At 32.7% G+C, this 20,902-nt stretch overlaps 1 protein-coding gene across 4 annotated transcripts in view; it reads left to right on the plus strand.

Moving 5' to 3' along the window:
• The window catches only part of LOC129954125 (protein tincar), a 129,236-nt gene extending 123,490 nt beyond the window's left edge, over positions 1-5,746 (plus strand). For all 4 annotated transcript variants that reach the window (XM_056067820.1, XM_056067818.1, XM_056067821.1 and 1 more), the window contains exon 10: positions 22-5,746. In XM_056067820.1, coding sequence (XP_055923795.1) covers positions 22-825 — 804 coding nt within the window. In that variant the 3' untranslated portion in view covers positions 826-5,746. The remainder of the gene's footprint in view (positions 1-21) is intronic.
• Positions 5,747-20,902: the final 15,156 nt, after the last annotated feature.

Consider the following 20,902-nt stretch of genomic DNA (forward strand, 5'->3'; position numbering starts at 1 on the left):
TGTATTTCTTTCTTTTTGAAGATTGCATCCAGTTCTACTCCACGATGTCTCAGACGAGCAGATTCCGGTGTACCCAACGAAGCATTAACACCACGTAGCGATACAACTTCGACAACAGAAAGCACAACATCTCCACCAGAACGTGCACCATCTGAATCCTCGAGTGGTGTACATTCCGGTGAAGAACGTGAAGAAGTTGTTATCCGTCCACGTGCTGCAAGCAAACCACCACCAAAACCACCCCAACCACCAATTGCTGAAGAGCCTTACGGTCGCTCCACTAACATGCGAATGTCCAGCTTCAATAACGACACAAACGGTAATGGTAGCTGCAACAGCCTAAACAGCAAATCCAATAGTGCTACCCTCCCGCTCCAAAGAACAATGCCCGAGCAAAAAATCGATTATTCACACTGCAGTACGATGCCACTGCCAATGGGGTGTCACAGTCAAGCGTCATTACAATACAGACCCCAAGGTTACTCACCCCAAACGGTAATGTCTTCAATGGGAGTAGTCGCAGCTAAGCAACATGTATCACATACAACATTACCGAATGGTGTACGTTACTCTAATCCACACTTCCTACGACGCATCCCTCACATTACAAAAGCCGAATCTCCATACGGGCATTTGGGACTGGGGGCTGGCCATCATACATTTTCGAAGCTGCTCCAAGACCCAATGCAAATTCATAGTCTAGTTAACACATCCATTCCGGAAGACAGAGATTCGGCCAACTATTCGATGTCCTCTGATCAGGATTGTCTGTATGCAACGACGACACACCATCATCATTCTCACCAGCACCAACATGCAAACTGAGGGTTACTATTAACATTAAATTAAACAGTACTTCTTAGTTAATTATAATTTACAACCCCTCTGCCGGCTTACACATACTCGTACTGATCAAAAACATACCAATGACTACTATGCATTAAAATTTAAGAGTTTAGTTACAATATGATGTTTGTGTTGTTGTTCAATAAGTATTTGCATACATACATATATAAGTTTATTCTGAAAATTTCTTACATTACATAGATATAATAGTTTAATTTTATTGACCCCCCAGTATTGCCCCAAAAATGTGATTACAAGTTACCGATTAGCACAAATCTTAGGAACCTATACGAAACAATTTATTTATAGTTACAGTCCAGTTCAATAATAAGGAAATATAAGGTAAGTTTAAAAAATCATATCATACCATACATAAGAATATAGATTAATTTTGTTTTATTAATAATTTACTAATTATGTTAGCACTTCTCTTGTGGAATTTTATTGAAGAATACATTTGTGTTGAATTTCGTTTTTGGATTTTTTAAAAATAATTTTGTAAGTTCCTCGTGTTATTCCAGGTGAAGTGAAATAAGTCCAAACTTCAAGAATTGGCTCATTTCACTTTTGTGAAGTGCAATAATATATTTCACTTTTGTAAAGTGCAATTGGTCCAAGTTTTGAAAATTGGTCTTATTTTACTTGACCTTATTTCACTGCACCGTTTTTCCATTCATTTAAGTCAATGACATTCATATAAGCTGTACAAAAGTGTCTTACACCTTATTGTCGAAAACAAATAAAGTGCTGAAGGCGTTTCTTGCTGCACAACTCTGTATGTACTTACTTTTGTAGTTTTTTTTAATTTGACAGCTATTCCGGCTTTAGCTCTTTGTTTATTGCCTTCACAATAAAATTGTTTTACAAAGTACATATGTACAAACTTGACTGATTTAATTTCATCAAAAATAGATTTATAAAAAACTAAATTTAAAATGTATTCCTTTTTGAAGTTAAAATTATAAAACATTTACTATTAACAAAACCCACATTCCTTTCATAGATCCCGCTCCAAGAATTTAAAAGGCTTTCTCTAAGTTCATCATTAAAAGGTACTTTTTTGTCTGATCCCTTAGCCGACATTAATCCACCGAACGAAAGTGATGTCACTCTCAAGTATCTACTCATTGTCTACATTGTGTTCCCTGTTCAGTTTAACTTGTTTACTTCTTCCATCATTTACCTTCTGAGGTAAAAACTATAAGAACAAATGAAAATATACCTTTAGAAAATATATACATACATAGAAAACACAAGATAAAAGGACATTTTTAAAAAAACACAAAGGACTCTAATAAATTAAAGGATTTACGCGATTTATTCTTTAGTCCCTTTTCTTTTCGTCATAATAAAAGTTTCATATTTCGAATGCCAATTGTCGCATGGTCGTCGCGTCGGTCGTCATTGCTCCTACATGGCAGGTAGATTACAGGCTTGCCAGAGTGCACGATGTATCACAATTTTTCCTTTTAATTAAGTATCAAACATATGTACATACATGCATATCGAAAACTTGTAAAAAACAATTGAATAAACTCATAATTGTAAAGTGTGTTTTGGAGCCAAAATCAGACGAAAATGCTGTGGCTCCGAGTTTAAACAAATTAACTGTCATCGGCGAACCACAATTTTCGAATCTAAGTTTGATCCCACCACCAGGCCTGCGATAGCCAGATTTAAAAGCCTCCGCCTTTTTGACGTGATAAAATTCAGCAAACAATTTTTGTCGATTAATCGAACAAACAAAATATGTAATTCAATTTTAATAGATCCAAACCGATTTCCTTAAAGACTTTGTGAAATTAATTTAATCCTGACTTATTCTTCCTTGTTTGGTTTTATCTTACTCAAAATAATAAAATAATAATAATAATTATTTAAGGTATATTTACATATGTAATTTCTATTTGAAACAATTATTATTTAAAGTTTTATTAAAACAAAATCAAGCTAACTTGTGTTTCCATAAATTATTAATTTTTAATTCTTTAGTTTTGCAAGAGTTTAATTAAACTAATAACCAGTTTCTCTAAAACTCAGTTTATTAATAAATTAGATTTAATTGATTTAATAACATGGACGGTTTTGCCAAAATGTATAAATATTAGCTGCATAATGTAAAATATGTAGTACCCGTAGCATGCGAGAGGTCTTGGGTTCAATCCCTGACTGTGCCACTTAAGGTTTTATCACGGGTATTGCTATCATAAAACATGCTTCAAATTGCGCCACCTAAGTGTTATGGACGTTGACAGTTTCATTAAGTGTAAGTTACACTTGCATTTAAGCTCGTTAGCTTTTGTACTTTTCAGGCCCTTTGTTTTAGTATTATATAAAAAAAACAATCTTGAATGAAATCCATTAAAACACAGTTTTTATTTAAAATAAAATGAGAATATCAAAAGAAGTTCTTAAAATAAATATCTGCTTCAACAAAATCCGACAGATGTTTTTAGTTTTGTTCGTAAAATTTCAGAATTTTGAGCCAGAAAAGCAAAAAACACGCTAAAACTCAATTCCATTCAAATGAAATCTAAAATTTCTACAACTCAAAAATGATTTCATACCGAGTTCTAGATATGATTATATGTGTGCAAAGAAATGCTTGTGCTCAAAATATTTGTAAAATTAAGTTCGAAAGATAAACCGATAATTACTAGATCGAGTATTTTGTATTTACTTTAGAACTTTGTCAAGAAATTGGCCGTTATTTATTATGTTTCAAACGTTGTTACATGCAAGCGTGTATGACAGTTGCTCATGCAGTTTTTTTTTTCAAAAGCCTGACATTATTTTCCTACATGCCCCGAAAATTATTTGCATCTGATCACGAAAGAGAAGTTATCTCATACATTTGAATATTTCCAAACAATCATTTAATGTATACACCTGTTTCAATGTGCAATAAAATGTATATTTTCCTGTCTTTATTCTGTGTATACAAAAATTAATTGCGATATAAGCTCTCACAAATCTGGCAAGCCTGGTCTATTGTTGGAAGCCATGAGCCCATCAGCATCCAGTATAAGGATAAGTGCGAGTAAGTAAGTGAGTGAGAAGAAAAAGAAAGGATGAATAATCGCTTCTGTCAACAGATTGCATTTTTAAATCTAACCAGAGGATGATCCACAGATATTGGATGTCCTTGGGGATGAGAGTACTACATACAAATATACAAATAGACATATTATACCAGGATATGGTACATCTATATTTACATTATATCTACTAGAAGAAAGCAAGCAAGAAAGATATTGCAGGTTTATAAACATAGATTGCTCTTGAATGTATTTGACAAAGAATAAAAAGTATTATTCTGTCTTTGGTATCTAAGGTTGCTGACCTGTACGCTGGCTTTATTATTTGTTTTTGAAAACACGGGTAGTACCAATATCTTTTGGATTTATGAAGATATTTTTTCGATTTTAAGGTTGAATGTCCATGAATTTACATTATTTCAAATGTTAACATATTTTCTATTGAAAACTTGAAGGAAACATTTAAAAATTTGTGAAATTTGAGATATGATTGCAAGACTCTATACCTGGAAATCATTTTTGAAAAATCATGTAGAAAATATATTCTTAGAATTAAGTTAACTTTTGGTCTTGTGAAAAAAAATTGCTTGGACTCGTCGTCAAACCAGGAGTTTAACTGTAGTTACCTTGTGAAACCTAACACAATATTACCACTGGTTTCAATGTCTAATGAAAGTAGCATAGGACATCCTAAGAGGTTGTTAGAGACTCGATCGGAAAAGGACATGGCAGTCTCTTGCGATTGTAACCTAACATCGATGTCGGAACATTTAGACATCCTGTATATTGGAGAAGTGTCGTGCGTCGATGGCAATGTGGTTTATCTGGTTGACAGTTAATTGATCACTGTTAACACAAAAGACATTTAGCTGAGTCTAGACCCAACAACAAATCCACACCCAAATAAACGCTGCCTTTGTTCTAGGTATATAATTAGCGCCTCCGCTAGCTATTTGGCTGCACGTGCCCTATTAAGGGACCTAACATTCTATGGTTTGCGTAGACGCCACCGTTGACCCTTTCTTGGGAATTCTTCCGCTGATTTCTGGATAAGGAGAATTTTGCTAGAATCTTTGTGGTTAGAATACAATCTCCAGTTGAAGTTCTAGGCACCGGATGTTCAACGCGGGGAAGTGATAGTAGGAGTTGATTTAAAGAAGTCGATTTTAAAAAAAGCTGTGCACGCTTATGTCCTCTTGAAAGCACATGTTAACTATTTAAGGAACTAAAATAAATCGTTCAAAAGGAAATCGTATAGATTTAAAAACAGTTTTCATTCATTTCATCTCTCAAGTATTTGCTGGAAAAACAACCTATTTTGCCGTTTTAAAATTCAAATCTTATAATCTCATCGCTAGAACCGTTCCTTAAAACTATCCATATCAAACACCACCAAAAACATTTACCTACTCAATTTATGAGAAATAAAAACAAAACAAAAAAAAACAATAAACAAAAACATTTTCTAATTAATCCAAAATCGAAGGAAACGCATTCATTTATTAATGAGTCAAATTAAAAAATTAAAATCACCAAATAAAATGTCCATATTATAAGTTAAAATTAAAAATAACCATTTATGCTTTTAGCTTCACTAGCTCAGTCAAATACTATACCCATATAAAGAAGTTATATAGAAAATCATTCGCTTTAGCAATGTTTAATCAAACAGAAGATCTTAATTACTACTAACTAAATAATTTAATAATTAAAAACCTTAATAACAAAAAATTACATTGAGCGAAAGAAAAATACAAAATTCATACATACATACATATGTATGTAATATATTGACAAGAAAATATTTGATACTAAAATAATGAGATTTACCATAAACGCTGAAGTATACTGTTTAACCTCGGGGAAGCTAAAAATTCCAAATAAAACAAAAATACAAACTGAATAAACTAAACTAAAGCAAAGCACATAATCCAAGCGCGATCATTAAATATTAAATATAAATATCATTAAACTTTGTTAAATTATTACGATAAGAATATTTATATTAATAAATATATATATTATATACATACATAAAACCATATATTTGGAATGAGGTCAACAGATGTAATTTTATATGTGTCTATATACAAAGTAAAAACAAAAAAGTAGATATATTATACTTAAAGGATCTGATATAGGACGAGGTTAAAAAGGAATTTTCTTTTATTTTGTTCAGAACAATCCCAGAACAAGAGAAAAGTAAGTACACTATAAACTTCGGTATGGAACGCTTTTAAAATTTAACAAAATGATATTTTTATTTTTCAAAGAATTGAGAAGAAAAACACATACATACATAATCGTAAATCTGAAATAAAAGACTATAACAAGAAATAAATGAAAACGGGACAATATCTTTTTTTACATAAAATCATCTAAACATTTAGAAATAGATCATCAGTGACCATCTTTTGTTTATATTTAATATATTATTTGAAGGAGTAATGTTTTTTGTTTAATAAAAAAGAAAAATTATCCGAAAAAAAGATTTTAAAAAAGCTGAAGATGAAAGTTAAGTAGATGTTCAAGCTAAAAGTCATAACGGAACCCATATAAATGAAAACAATTCTGTATCAATTTATAATCATAAAATATTATTAAACAGTTAGTAACCCTAGCTACATTTTTGAGAGAGCGGCACTCCTCTCAGAGCTTTGAAATGGAAATAGCTTATTGAATACGACAATAGTATGGATTAAAGGCAAACATCCTTTTTTCCCTGTTTTGCACATTCAAATTAAACAGAGTAAATTCTTGAATATATTCGTATTCAGCTTTCTCCGATGCTAATTGGTTATTTATCTACCTTAACTTTTAAAAGGAAGCTTTTTGCTGAACTACGGTATCCCGAACTCAAATTTGTCCGCACTCTTACTGCAATAAGTCTATTGCCATTTTAAGGAACGATTTCGTTAAAATATTTATTTCACTAGACTGAGTTTTATGTGACGATGAGCACGTTTCATTCCTATGGCTGCAACATAGCACCAAAAACCCCTTAAAAAATGTTTTACGGATGTCTGATCTCATTTTTGAACTTGAACGCAATTGCTTTGAAGTTTGTAACTTAAGTTTTAGCCTGTTCATGTTAATAGTTATTCTTCTTCTTTCTATAGACGGCGCTACATCACATCGTACACCTTGAATTCCAGTAATAGATCTCGCCAGCTTTTTCGATCTCTAACTTGCTTTCTCCAGTTTCTAATACCAAGCCGAGACGTGTATTAGTCTTAACTTGATCACCCCACCGGAGTTGAAATCTGCATCTGCTTCTGGTCCCCTCAGGCTTAAGGTTTAATACCCTACGGGCTGGAGCTTTGCGAATGAACATCGCTCTACATGCCATAACCATTTTAATCGTTGAACACGTAGTTTGTTTACCAGTGGCAAGTCCCTTTACAGCGCGTTTAGTCCTTGATTAATTCGTATCCGCCAGATATTAGTTTGCCTATCGACATAAACCAGTTGATATATCGTACGTATAACATCATCATCTCAAAGATTTCAATAGATATTGTGTGTATTTTTGAAAGATGGGGCAATTGGTGTTGACGTTGGTGTTTTGGACCATTCCCTCAAAAACAGTATTAAAGCAACTATATGACATCACATCGCCTTGTTGTAGTCCTCTGGTGGTTTCGAAGGTTTTTGGTTTAGTCTCTACCAATTATGACACAGCAACGAGAATTTTCAAACGTCATCCTGAAAGTTGTATCAGTAGTTTGGCATGGATGCCACAACTCGACAGCGTATCGATGTTACATTCTAAGGCCTTCTCTAGGATCTGGCGTTGAGTGAAAATTTTGTCGATGGTAGATTTTCCAGGCTTGAATGCACACTGATAATGGCCAATCAGTTCATTTGTGAATGGCTTCAGTCGTTCACATAATACGCTAGTCACGATCTTAAAGGCGATGTTTAAAATACTGATGTCACTGTGGTTGCGGAAGAGAAGAAGGTCACCTTTCTTATGGATTTGACACTCAAATTCCACTTATCGAACATACTTTCTTCCGAGCAGATTTTGAGTATGAGTTCGTGCATAATTCTTACCAGATCAGCTCCGCATGTGAACCGTCATCACCGGCAGCTTTGTGGGACTTCAGCATGGTAAAGGCAGCTCCGATTTCATTCAGATCGGGTAGATGGAACTCCAGTTCATCCACCAAATGGATTTGTGTTGGCTTTTCGTTGGCGGGATCGTGGGCTTTATCATAATTAAACAGCTGGTCAAAATGATCTTTCCAAATTCTTAGCATTAGCTGCTTCTCCACTACAGTATTTCCCTCCAATCTCCAGGGCAGCTAGTAAATTCCGTTGTTTGACTCTTGACTCATCTATAAAAACTCTTTACCTGTTTCTTACTAAAGCGTCCTGGGATTTTCTTGACTTCACGCTGCTCATGGGTATTTTAAGACAATTCGTCCGAGGCTATTACTTTTTTTTCATTAAAACCGGCCTTTTCTTTCATGGCCGGCTTGTGAGACCTGCATATGACTTATAGATCTTTAGAGCTGGTGTTTTAGGTCTTTGGTTCCTACTTCCTAAAAAGGTGACCCGGGGTGTTTCATGCTCAATACCCCCTTAAAAAAGTGTAACAGATCTTCAAATTAGATTTAATTTTTGCAGTTCAAAAGACTTTCATCTCAGCTTAAAATTTACACCTGTAATCGTTTATTCCAATACATTTTAATTTAAGATCAAATGTTTGCTACATATCTACGTTCTTCAGTTTTGACAAGCACTGAATTTTTTATTTATAAAAAGACTGATTAGCATTTACTTAAAGGTTAAAAATTAAACTTTGTATAGTCATATTTTTATGTTTTTGAGCTCAATTGTGGTTATCGAGGATTATCTTCCAAATAAATGGATCAAACAACTTTGTATCTTAAAGTACAAAATACAAAAATATCTTACTGTTGATTTGAAATGATTAAACACTGAATTTCACATCAATATACGTAGATAACTGCATTTGGGTTCACGAATTTTTATACAAACATGAATACATTTTCTTTTCTTTTATTTTATTAATTTTCAATTTTATTCATATAAATTACATTATTGTGGGTAACAAATTAACATATCATTGAATATATCACCAAAATTTTACTAAGAAACTGAAAAGTAAAAAACAACAATTAAAAATAAAACATTTATCTTCAGAATTACATTATTCGCAATTATAAAATACAATAATTTTGATATTGATAATCATCACACTCACCAAAAAATGCAAATTCATTAATCTTAAATAATGCACCACCTATTTAAAAATATTCATTCTTTATTTATATCATTAAACAACAAATAATTGAGTATAAAAAAGCGGTTGAATAAATTCTGCAAATAATATATGTAAAATAAATAATCTTAATTAATAATATAAAAAAATATATATAAATAGTAATTAAATATTTTGTACAGTTTAAAATATTAAACAAAATAAAAAATAAATTTTAAAATGTCTACTCCTATATATGTTCCTTTTTAAAACAGTTAAAATAACAACAAAATATTATAAATAATTAAATTTGTTTATTTGTATTATTTTAATGAAAAAAATAAATATGACAAACAAAAAAGAAATATACATACAATTACGAAGTTATTAAAAAAATAAATTACTAATTATAAACTTTTGTGTAATATATTATAATAGTATTTTAAAATACAACGGTATGTTCTCTCTTTAATTTATTAATTTAATTTATTGTTAAAATTAAGTATGATTAAATATTAAGTATTTCACTTTATTTAGTAAATTACAAAAATTATTTTTCATGTGAAATTGTTTAAATAGTATCTATTAAAATAATTCATAATTGAATTTAGCTATATATATATATAAATAAACTTACTTAAAATTATATTGTAAACGATAGAATACAATTTTAAAGAAAATGATAAATAAAAACCACCGCTTTACGTACTGGGAAAATTTGGCTTTATCTTTAGAGTACTTTTCAGTTTTGCAGTCTTTTTTTTCCTCCCTTCATTCAAAAAACATGTATGAGGACGGGCAGCTATGATGAGATGAAATGGTTTAAGGTAAATATATACAATACTTTTAAATTAGCCAGTAAAATGTTTACAATTTACATAGTGTCTTAGCATGAATTGGTCAAACTGGATATAGTGAAAGGCCTGTGGCCCATTTCACCAGAGTACAGTTGAAATTGCAAGTGTTTTTGGACAGAACATTTGACCCATTTTTTGGCGTACGAGAAGTGTCGGGCGGCATGCATAGAAATATGGAATAATATTCTTCACACAGTTATAATATGGCTAAGCGTGAATAAAAACTTTAAGCAATGTAATCATATTAAACAACTGAAGCCATAAGGCTGCTGTTGGTCTATACAATTTGAGTTTGTTAAGATTTGTTTGTAGTTTGTCACTATTGGATCAAATGAGGATTGTTTCAGTGCACACAACAAAGGAGGAGAACATTTTTCATGAGATTTTGGATTTCCTCTAATTCATGTTGGCTTATGTCAACTTGTTTCATTATTATTATGAAAACACGAACTGCTTTAGCGAAAGCTTTTCCTTGCAGCATCTTTTCATCAGAAACTGGGGCGTTTATAGTACTCATTAACTCTTGCAGGCCACTTCGATTCATCAGAAAACCTATTGGAACAATATAGAACATAAACAGGTGAGATCCACCTAATCTGACTACGTATTTTGATAGAAGACGGGACTCAGATAAAGCTGTGGCAACGATTTCTTTACTTTGTATATAAAGAGGCTGGTCAATTTTACTACAAAGCATTTTTGGTCAAATTTGCAACAGAAACTGCAAGGATAGTGCAATGCAGTGTAAAGTGTATTATAGTCGGACGGTGCATAGTTTATGAACGGAAGAGGAATGATTTAAGTTTTTGCACTTAACAAGCCTGTTGTTATTGAGTGCATGTACCCTTTCAATCCTGGAACATCGTAAATGCCAATTAAGTTTGTTGCCAACCAAAGAGTGTCTTGGGAACACGCATTCACATTCTCAAAAACTAAATTTTTTAATCCGAAATGTTTCCATACTCCAAGTTATCCAGTTGATTTAGCACAAGGTAGTTTTTCTAGCTTTTGCCTCCGTGTGTCGGTTTCTTTTCATATGGAAGTAGATGCAGTGCCCAAAGAATGTAATGTATTTATTTTATCTAACGATCTGACTTTAAAGTCCGCATTATCAAACACAAATTGAACAAATGAACCGCTGGAACCTGGTCGCATTTGGAAAAAATCTGATATCTAAAAACAACTGAGCTTCATAGAATAAAGAACTAAACCCTAAGCTTCATTTAAGGTTTACCAACTTCTGCTCAGTATTGGAGACATAAATGATCTGGGACGCACAACTGATATAATGCTATGCCCTATTGCGGTGCACTTCCTTTTTCTATTTTCAATGTTCGTTTTCTTTAGTATAAGAGTGTCCGGAAACGTTTTTAGGGTTTTAGGTAAACAATAGTCATCAACGTGTTTGAAAAAATCATCACATGTTTTCCTAACATGACTATAGAGTTATTTTACAAACTAATTTTGTACAAGATTATTTTTTGATACGACAAGTATTTTTAAAGATAAACCCGAAAAACCGTATTTTTCTCTTCACTCTCTTATTTTATATACTATAACAGATTCCATTAAAATCACGAAAGCTTTTTTTATAAAATTTAATGAGCTTTAATTTTGTGGAACAACATTTTTTGATACGACAAATGGCTTTCGAGATAAAGGGGAAAACTGAAACAAACACCATGTTTCTCTTGACTGCCACTAGAGCTCACGTCGAATTCTTGGGGACTTTTTTTTAATATCACAAGTAAGTGTGATAAGTTTCCAAACTGTTTGACTTTTTTGAGGTGAAGGCAATTTTTTTCGTTCATTGACTGGACTATTAATACTTGTGTCGAAAACCATTTCTATCATTTTTTGTGTAGGTATTCGTGCTTTGTTAAAAAAGTTATTAGTTAAATTTTTCTAAATAATTAACCGAAAATCAACAATTATGTATGTATATATGATAGATAAAGATATTTACAAATTAAAACATTTTGTAAATTTGTTATTAGCAGATCGATAAGCTTTGAAAACGTCGTTAAGGATTGTTTGAAAATGAAACAAAAACAATAAATAATGTTCGTCTAGTGAAAAGTGAAACAATGAGAATTGGGGCATTCTCATCGTATCTTTTTTAGAAGCAAGTCGTTGTGATTCAAATACGACCTAGACATTTTAAACAGCCCTTTTGATTATAATTTATTATAAAGGTCCTTCTAGGCCCTTTCATTTGAAGTGGGATACATCCTAAGCCAGCGTATATTAAAAAATTTTGATTTCTGGGGTCTTAAAGAAAATTTAAGACAGAATTGTTGCTGAGGAAAATTTCGAGATATTTCTAAAGAAATAATTGGAAGAAAAGTCCAGGTATTTGGAGTTTAAAAATGAAAAAAGAAGAACATTTTTTTTTTCAAGATAGAAAAGATAAGTATTTTTTTCTTATATTTTTATTTGTCCAGTCCAGTCCTGTTCAGTTCTGTGTTTAAAAAGAAATAAAATAAAATGAATACAGACATTAATAAAAGTCGGGAGAATGGTGTTGAGGAAGTTGCTATTCAGAACGATCAGCAAAATTTAATCAATTTAATAGTAGCAGGAGATATTATTCGATTGGTCAAAGATAATGATGGACAAAAATAATAACTTGATTTCCTGTCTTCTACCCTGATCGTTCACGTGTAGATATTAAGAAATGGTGTGAAGATGTGGATTTAAGGCTTAAACGAGACAGTTTAGAAGATTTTGATATTATACCACGAATTCAATCTGCAATATTGAGAAGAGCTAAACCCTGGTTTGAAAAATATGGGTTTCAGCATTATCAATGGGTAGATTTACGTTCGTCGTTGATCCATACCTTTGCAAGTGGTATGAATGTTGTCGCAGTTTTGAAGAAGGTGGCGAATTTTGAACGTTGTGAAGCCATCTCATACAATGATTTTATCATGAAAAAAATTGCTCAAATTCACCAGTTACCATTTGAAATTCCTGAAGATATGATAGTTCGATTTGTTTTTGGTTGTATAACTGATTTAAGTTTGAGAAATTCGTTAACTTTTGTTATGCCAAACAATGTTCAGAGCCTTATTGATCATTTGTCCCCAATAAGTAATTCTCCAAGGCGTATTGAAACTTTAAATACGTCTAGTTTTCAAAAACCCAAAAATCAATTTTCACATGAGTCACTCAAACGATCTGCGGATTCTTACGCATCTAAAGGGTGATTTTTTTGAGGTTAGGATTTTCATGTATTAGTATTTGACAGATCACGCGGGATTTCAGACATGGTGTCAAAGAGAAAGATGCTCAGTATGCTTTGACATTTCATCATGAATAGACTTACTAACGAGCAACGCTTGCAAATCATTGAATTTTATTACCAAAATCAGTGTTCGGTTCGAAATGTGTTTCGCGCTTTACGTCCGATTTATGGTCTACATAATCGACCAAGTGAGCAAACAATTAATGCGGTTGTGACCAAGTTTCGCACTCAGTTTACTTTATTGGACATTAAACCAACCACACGAATGCGTACAGTGCGTACAGAAGAGAATATTGCGTCTGTTTCTGAGAGTGTTGCTGAAGACCGTGAAATGTCGATTCATGGAAGATTTTACGCAAAGATCTTGGTGTAAAACCGTATAAAATACAGCTCGTGCAAGAACTGAAGCCGAACGATCTGCCACAACGTCGAATTTTCAGTGAATGGGCCCTAGAAAAGTTGGTAGAAAATCCGCTTTTTTATCGACAAATTTTGTTCAGCGATGAGGCTCATTTCTGGTTGAATGGCTACGTAAATAAGCAAAATTGCCGCATTTGGAGTGAAGAGCAACCAGAAGCCGTTCAAGAACTGCCCATGCATCCCGAAAAATGCACTGTTTGGTGTGGTTTGTACGCTGGTGGAATCATTGGACCGTATTTTTTCAAAGATGCTGTTGGACGCAACGTTACGGTGAATGGCGATCGCTGTCGTTCAATGCTAACAAACTTTTTGTTGCCAAAAATGGAAGAACTGAACTTGGTTGACATGTGGTTTCAACAAGATGGCGCTACATGCCACACAGCTCGCGATTCTATGGCCATTTTGAGGGAAAACTTCGGAGAACAATTCATCTCAAGGAATGGACCGGTAAGTTGGCCACCAAGATCATGCGATTTGACGCCTTTAGACTATTTTTTGTGGGGCTACGTCAAGTCTAAAGTCTACACAAATAAGCCAGCAACTATTCCAGCTTTGGAAGACAACATTTCCGAAGAAATTCGGGCTATTCCGGCCGAAATGCTCGAAAAAGTTACCCAAAATTGGACTTTCCGAATGGACCACCTAAGACGCAGCCGCGGTCAACATTTAAATAAAATTATCTTCAAAAAGTAAATGTCATGGACCAATCTAACGTTTTAAATAAAGAATCGATGAGATTTTGCAAATTTTATGCGTTTTTTTTTTTAAAAAAAGTTCTCAAGCTCTTAAAAAATCACCGTTTACAAGTAAACGTATCAATATTGAACAAAATTGTTTTGCTTGCGGTAAACTAGGCCACATTCGGATTAATTGTCCTAATATTATAAAAACAAATACTAAATTAAAAGAAGGTACAAACAAAAATGAAAACCTTTGCAACCTTTTTAAGAAATCTGGTCATGTTGAGAATTCATGTTGGTCTAAGCAACGTTTGGATAAAATGAAAGTTAATGCTTGTAACAAAGTATGTCAATCAAATTATTCGGTTGTTGTAATAAATAATGAACATTATAGTTGACTTTTTGATACTGGTTCGGATTGTTTTCTCATAAATGAGAGAATCGTTTTTAAATATGAAAAATGTATGGAACCATGTAGCCAATCCGTCCAAGGAATAAGTCAAAATTCTATTAATCTTTCAAAAAATTTGACATTGCTTGTAGAGTTCGAGGACATTCAATTTGAGGTGACCTTTTACGTTGTTGGAAAAGAATATTTAGATGTTGACTTAATTATTGGAAGAGAAGTACTCAAGGATAGTTCTTAAGAAATAGTAGCAGATTCTAAAGGATCAGCTTTAAGAAAAAAACATATCGTGAATTGCCTCTCAAAAATAGATTTATCCACTTTGGCTAAATTATCAGTTAATGAAAGTGAAAGTTTGAACAAAATTTTAAGTAAATATTCTCGTTATATGATAGAGGGCTTTCCGGACAAAAAAGTTAGAACAGGTTGCCTTAATATTCGCCTGATGAAGTATACAGTGGTAAATTATCGTCCATATAAAATGGCAATATCAGAAAAAAAAATATTATCGGACATAATTTCGGATTTAAAGAAACATAATATCTTAAGAGATAGTTACTCGCCCTTTTGCTAGCCCTGTTATATTGGTTTCAAAAAAGAATGGTAAACATCGGATGTGTGTGGATTTTCGTGTAGTAAATAAAATAACAATTAAAGACCGTTATCCATTACCAAGAATAGATGATCATTTAGACCAATTAGCTGGGAATAAATATTTTTCGTCTTTGGACATGGCATCGGGATTTTATCAGATTCCTATAGCTCAAGATTCAATTGAAAAAACGTCATTCCATCAACAAGTGTTGAAGAAGGCATAAAGCGAATTGATATTGTATTGAAAGCTTTGACTAAATGTGGATTTTCATTGAATATTGAAAAATGCAAATTTCTTCAGTTACAAATTGAATATCTTGGCAGAGAAGTATCAGTTGAAGGTATAAGACCGAGGTCCAAAAAAATAGATGCACTTATGTTAGCCACATCTTCAACAAATGTGAGACAAGTGAGACAGTTTATGGGTCTTGCAAGCTATTTGCGTATATTTATCCCGGAGTTTAGTGCAAAAACTCATTGTATTACACGACTTATTAAAAATGATGTTAAATTTGATTGGAGTCAAGAATGTGAAGAAGCTTAGTTATATATTGTGAACCAATTAACGCAAAGACCTTTTCTTACAATTTTCAACCCTCATTTACCAACAGAATTGCACACAGATGCGAGTGCATGGAGCTGTGCTTTTTCATCGTATTGAAGATTAATTACGAGTAGTAACATATTTTAGTAAAGCTACTAGGCCTTATGAGACAAAATATCACAGTTATGAGTTGGAAACACTTGCTGTTGTTAATGCAATTAAACTTTTTATAACTTATTTGTTAGGTATTCGATTTACTTTAGTAACTGACTGTAACGCAATAAAAGCTACAAAAGATAAACGCGATTTGATGCCAAGAATTGCACGATAGTGGATTTATCTACAAGATTTTGAATTTGATACAGTTTATCGCAAGGGGATAATGGTTCAACATGTCGATTATCTAAGTAGAAATCCACCCACTAAAGTTTAACAGATAACTGGTTGCAAGTAGAACGATATGTTGACAAATCTTTTAAGAACATAATTTTAATGCAAACATAGAATGGACAACTTACCTAAGTCGAATACAACTGACGTTGAATACAACAATTAATAAGACAACAAAATTATCACCTTTAAAAATACTAACAGGAATAAATGGCAGAACACCACAAGTTGAGATTTTATTTTCTCAGTTAAATTTGGAACCAGAGTATGATGATATAATTTCGATAAGAGAAGTAGCCGATAAAATGTTAATGAAAATGCCAACACGGCTAGAAATAGGAACGAAAGTTTTTTATAAAAGCAATCAGATTCGAACGTCCAAGCAAGATATTCAATACCAAGGAGTATTTGAAGTGGTAGGAATATTACCTTTTGACAAACATTGTTATTACTGCATCACGAGAATCGCTTATTCCTATTATTGTTCAAGATGAGGTTGATCAATAGATTCAAGGTAAATTTATTTAAATGCCAATTTGAGAAATTTGTCTGGTATGTTTGAGTTATAATATGTTTCATTTGAAAGTTTTTATTTAAATTACGCAATAGACAAGCTTTAGGTTCCCTCTGAACTATTGCAAGGATTTAAAGTTTAATTGGTTTATTTTTGAAAAACCACTTTTGAAGTTGTTGGTACAAAAGACAAACTTAAGATTGCCTCTGAGCTATTGTAACTTTTGAAGTTGGTGGTACAATAGACAAGCTTAAGATTGCCTCTGAGCTATTGTAACTTTTGAAGTTGTTGGTACAATAGTCAAGCTTAAGATTGCCTCTGAGCTATTGTAACTTTTGAAGTTGTTGGTACAATAGTCAAGCTTAAGATTGCCCCTGAACTATTGTAACTTTTGAAGTTGTTGGTACAATGGACAAGCTTAAGATTGCCTCTGAGCTGTTGTTGTTAATATCGTTGATTAAATTACATAGTTTACATAATAGACAAGCTTAACGTTGCCTCTGAGCTAATGTAAAAGTAAATTGTAGTTGTTCCCAGTGGTGAATATGTTCAAGCTTTTGTATTAAAACTTGATTGTGTTTTCTTTATTTTGTTAATAAAGATAAAATGTTGTTATTGCATAATAACTAAATTGGTTTTGTTTTAGATTCTGGAACAATTTAAAAACAAACTGGGAATGCGAATCATTGTGATGATTATATCTGAACTCAATTTAATTTATTTTTATTGATTAAAATTACTGAAAAATTACAATTGTTACTTTTTTTTATTGTAAAACATTGATTTTTTTTGTTGTCAAAAAATGATGTTTAAAATTACATATTATCCTAAATATTGATTCAATATAACTGTTTGATATATTAAATCGAAATCAAAATAAATAATTGTTAATTTATAAATTTTTAAATGATTGGTTTTGTGCATAAGAACCAAAACTTATAAAATGCATCGAGAGCGCTGCATATTGCAGGATGGCCGTGATAGATAAAGATATTTACAAATTAAAACTTTGTAAATTTGTTATTAGCAGATCGATAAGCTTTAAAAACGTCGTTAAGGATTGTTTGAAAATGAAACAAAAACAATAAATAATTTTCGTCTAGTGAAAAGCGAAACGATGAGAATTGGGGCATTCTCGTCGTATCTTTTATAGAAGCAAGTCGACCTAGACATTTTAAACAGCCCTTTTGATTATAATTTATTATAAAATTCCTTCTAGGCCCTTTCATATATATAAAATAATATATAATAATATAATATAATAAAATCATTTTGAAGTCAATACCTTCATTTATTTACGAGGTATTAAACACCAATTTTGTGTACTTTTTTTGGTAGGTTTTAATTTTTTTCATACTTTTAGTATTTAACTATCAATACGATCTTTCCAAAAATCTTACTGAATGTTAAAAACGATATGTTTTATAAAATGAAATCAGGTTAAGATACTGAGGTCAAAAATCAATTTTTAACAAATTTTTAAATTTTTTTGTACGTTAAGACATTTGCTTGGGCTTTTTGGGGATAATGCTAAGCAAAATGCCTGCAAGTGAAAGGAAATGCGTGTTCCTTAAAACATTTGTGTTACAACCCCTGTTCATAATTCTACATCATGTGGAAACTTCCGTTGTTAAAAAACAATTAGGATTCGGGGTTTAACAAGTTATTATATTCAGAAAGGTCATAACCTGGCCTATTACCATATACAGTTTGTACCATCCTTTACGGGATATCTTTAGACATTCATATAGAGCTATCATTATAATAGCGCATTCAATTATACAATACAAATAAAATATGAAGGACTGTATGTATATGCATTGCATACATATCATTATCAATAGTATCAATATGTTTGAAAACGATACCAACATATCTAATATTCCAAAAAATAACTGAAGTCAAACCAGAGTCACATTAGTATGTATGAACATAGTTTAGAAAGTTGCCCTACATCAAACACATAAATTGACCATCATAATGATGATTAATAAGTTAACACAATATTCAAATAAGTCCTTTACGTAGTGAGTGTTAATCAAAACGGTGCATATTGGTATAAACGTAATCGTACTACGTATCAGTGGCGTAGCGAAAATTAATTTGAAGCCGTTAAATATTTTTTTAAAAGTATATACAGTTAACAAACAAATTATTTTCCAGCCTTAAAAAATGTATTCGATAAACATGTCCAAAAACTTTTTTTATCGGCTAATATTAATATTTAATATAAGGTTAAGAAAAACTGCCGAAATCGCTTGCTTTTAAACAAGACATTTTTAATCTGAAACAAAGGAAAATTTCATTTTGCATTGTGAATGTGGGCTTCATACAGGAACTTCATACAGGCACGATAGAAGAAACTTCTAAGGCCTCTAGGGTACGGAGAATTCTTTCAACTAGTCCAGCGATGCCAAGCTGATTGAAAAATGCAGACGGCTCCTGGACAAATTCAAGTAATGAATCGTTGAACTTAAGGCCCAACTATAATAGGCATAAGCTAGCATATGCACGCATAAGTAAACGTGCGAATACAAAGAATCTCAATACGAGTGAACATAATAGATTCTAGCTCCGTTTCGTTCAATTTTTCTCAGTTTCGTTAACTTAAGCACACTTAAGCAAGAGCGATTCTAGTCGCCCGCCGCATAAGTAAAATCTGACATGTAGATAAGTGAGCGAAATTGGATCATGGGTATGCAGTAATTTCGCAAACTGAAGTGAATTCTCGTTGGGTTTTTGACATAAGCTTATGTTTGCTTATGCCTATTATAGTTGGGCCTTACTATTGGGCACTCACTTCCTTGGTAGTTCTCTTACCGAAACTTACAACAATTATATACGTTCAAGTTCAAATACAATATATCCTAAAGGTCTGATCACAAGGGACAAGCTACAATGGGCTCTCAACAGCTTCAAACCATTTAAATCTGCAGGACCAGATGGAATAATACCAGCCGAGTTATAAAAGACTTCTGACATAATTGCAACAATCCTTGAGTAATTTTTACCAGCTGTCTTTACCTGGTCCATGTTCCCTCGGCATTTAGAGAAGTTAAAGTTGTTTTTATACTCAAAGCAGGTAAATGCTCGCAAGTCAATCCTAAAGATCTACGAGCTATAAGTCTATCATCATTCCTTCTTAAGACCTTGGAAAGATTGATTGATATCCATTTAAGGGCAAGTATCGATACAAGACTTCTGACTTCATCTCAACATGCCTACTGTAAAGGTAAATCGGTGGAAACAGCGTTACACAATTTAGTACGCACCGTCAAATATTCCCTCCATCATAAAGAGTTCACTATGGTTGCTTTCCTTGACATCGAAGGTGCCTTTAACAACATAGACACATCTGCAATATCATCTGCACTAACATCTCTAAATGTACAGAGTTCGCTTCGGGAGTTAAATCATTTAATGCTTACTAGCAGAATAATTAACTCAAAACTGGGCAACTCTTCTAGTAGACGATTCGTTAGTAGAGGGACACCGCAAAGTGGTCCCTCTCCTCTGGAACCTGGTGGTGAATGAAATCCTAACTGGTCTGGATGCTTCAAAGTGATAGCGGACGACGTTGCTACAGCTGTTTCAGGAAAGCATCTTACCATCCTAAAAGAACTCTTACAAAATGTCTTGGACAGACTTACACATACTTTTGGCTGATCGGTGTGGACTGAGTGTTATTCCACACAAAACCGATTCGATCTTATTTTTGAGGAGATACAAAATTCCATTTGTCAACCCTCCCTATATTAAAGGAATCCAATAAAAATTCTCAGACGAGGCTAAATATCTAAGTCTTGTCTTAGATAAAAAACTAAATTGGAAACACAACGTAGAGGAAAGAGTCAAAAAAGCTACTGTAGCTCCCTTTTTTTTTGCAAAAAAGCTATTGGTAAAAAATGGGGTTTACAAACCAGAATCACGCATTGGCTGTACACATCGGTAATCAGAAAGATTTTAATGTACGGTGTGGCAGTATGGTGGACTGCCTTAGAGAAAGGTATAAACAGGGATAAGCTAAATTAAGTCCAACGCTCAGCTTGCCTATGTTTAAGCGGATCGTTTCGCACAACCCCGTCTGTGGCACTGCACACCTTGCTCTACCTTACACCTCTTGACATATTTAGCAA

This window comes from Eupeodes corollae, chromosome 1 (assembly GCF_945859685.1).
Source record: "Eupeodes corollae chromosome 1, idEupCoro1.1, whole genome shotgun sequence".
Classification (NCBI taxonomy): Eukaryota; Metazoa; Arthropoda; class Insecta; order Diptera; family Syrphidae; genus Eupeodes; species Eupeodes corollae.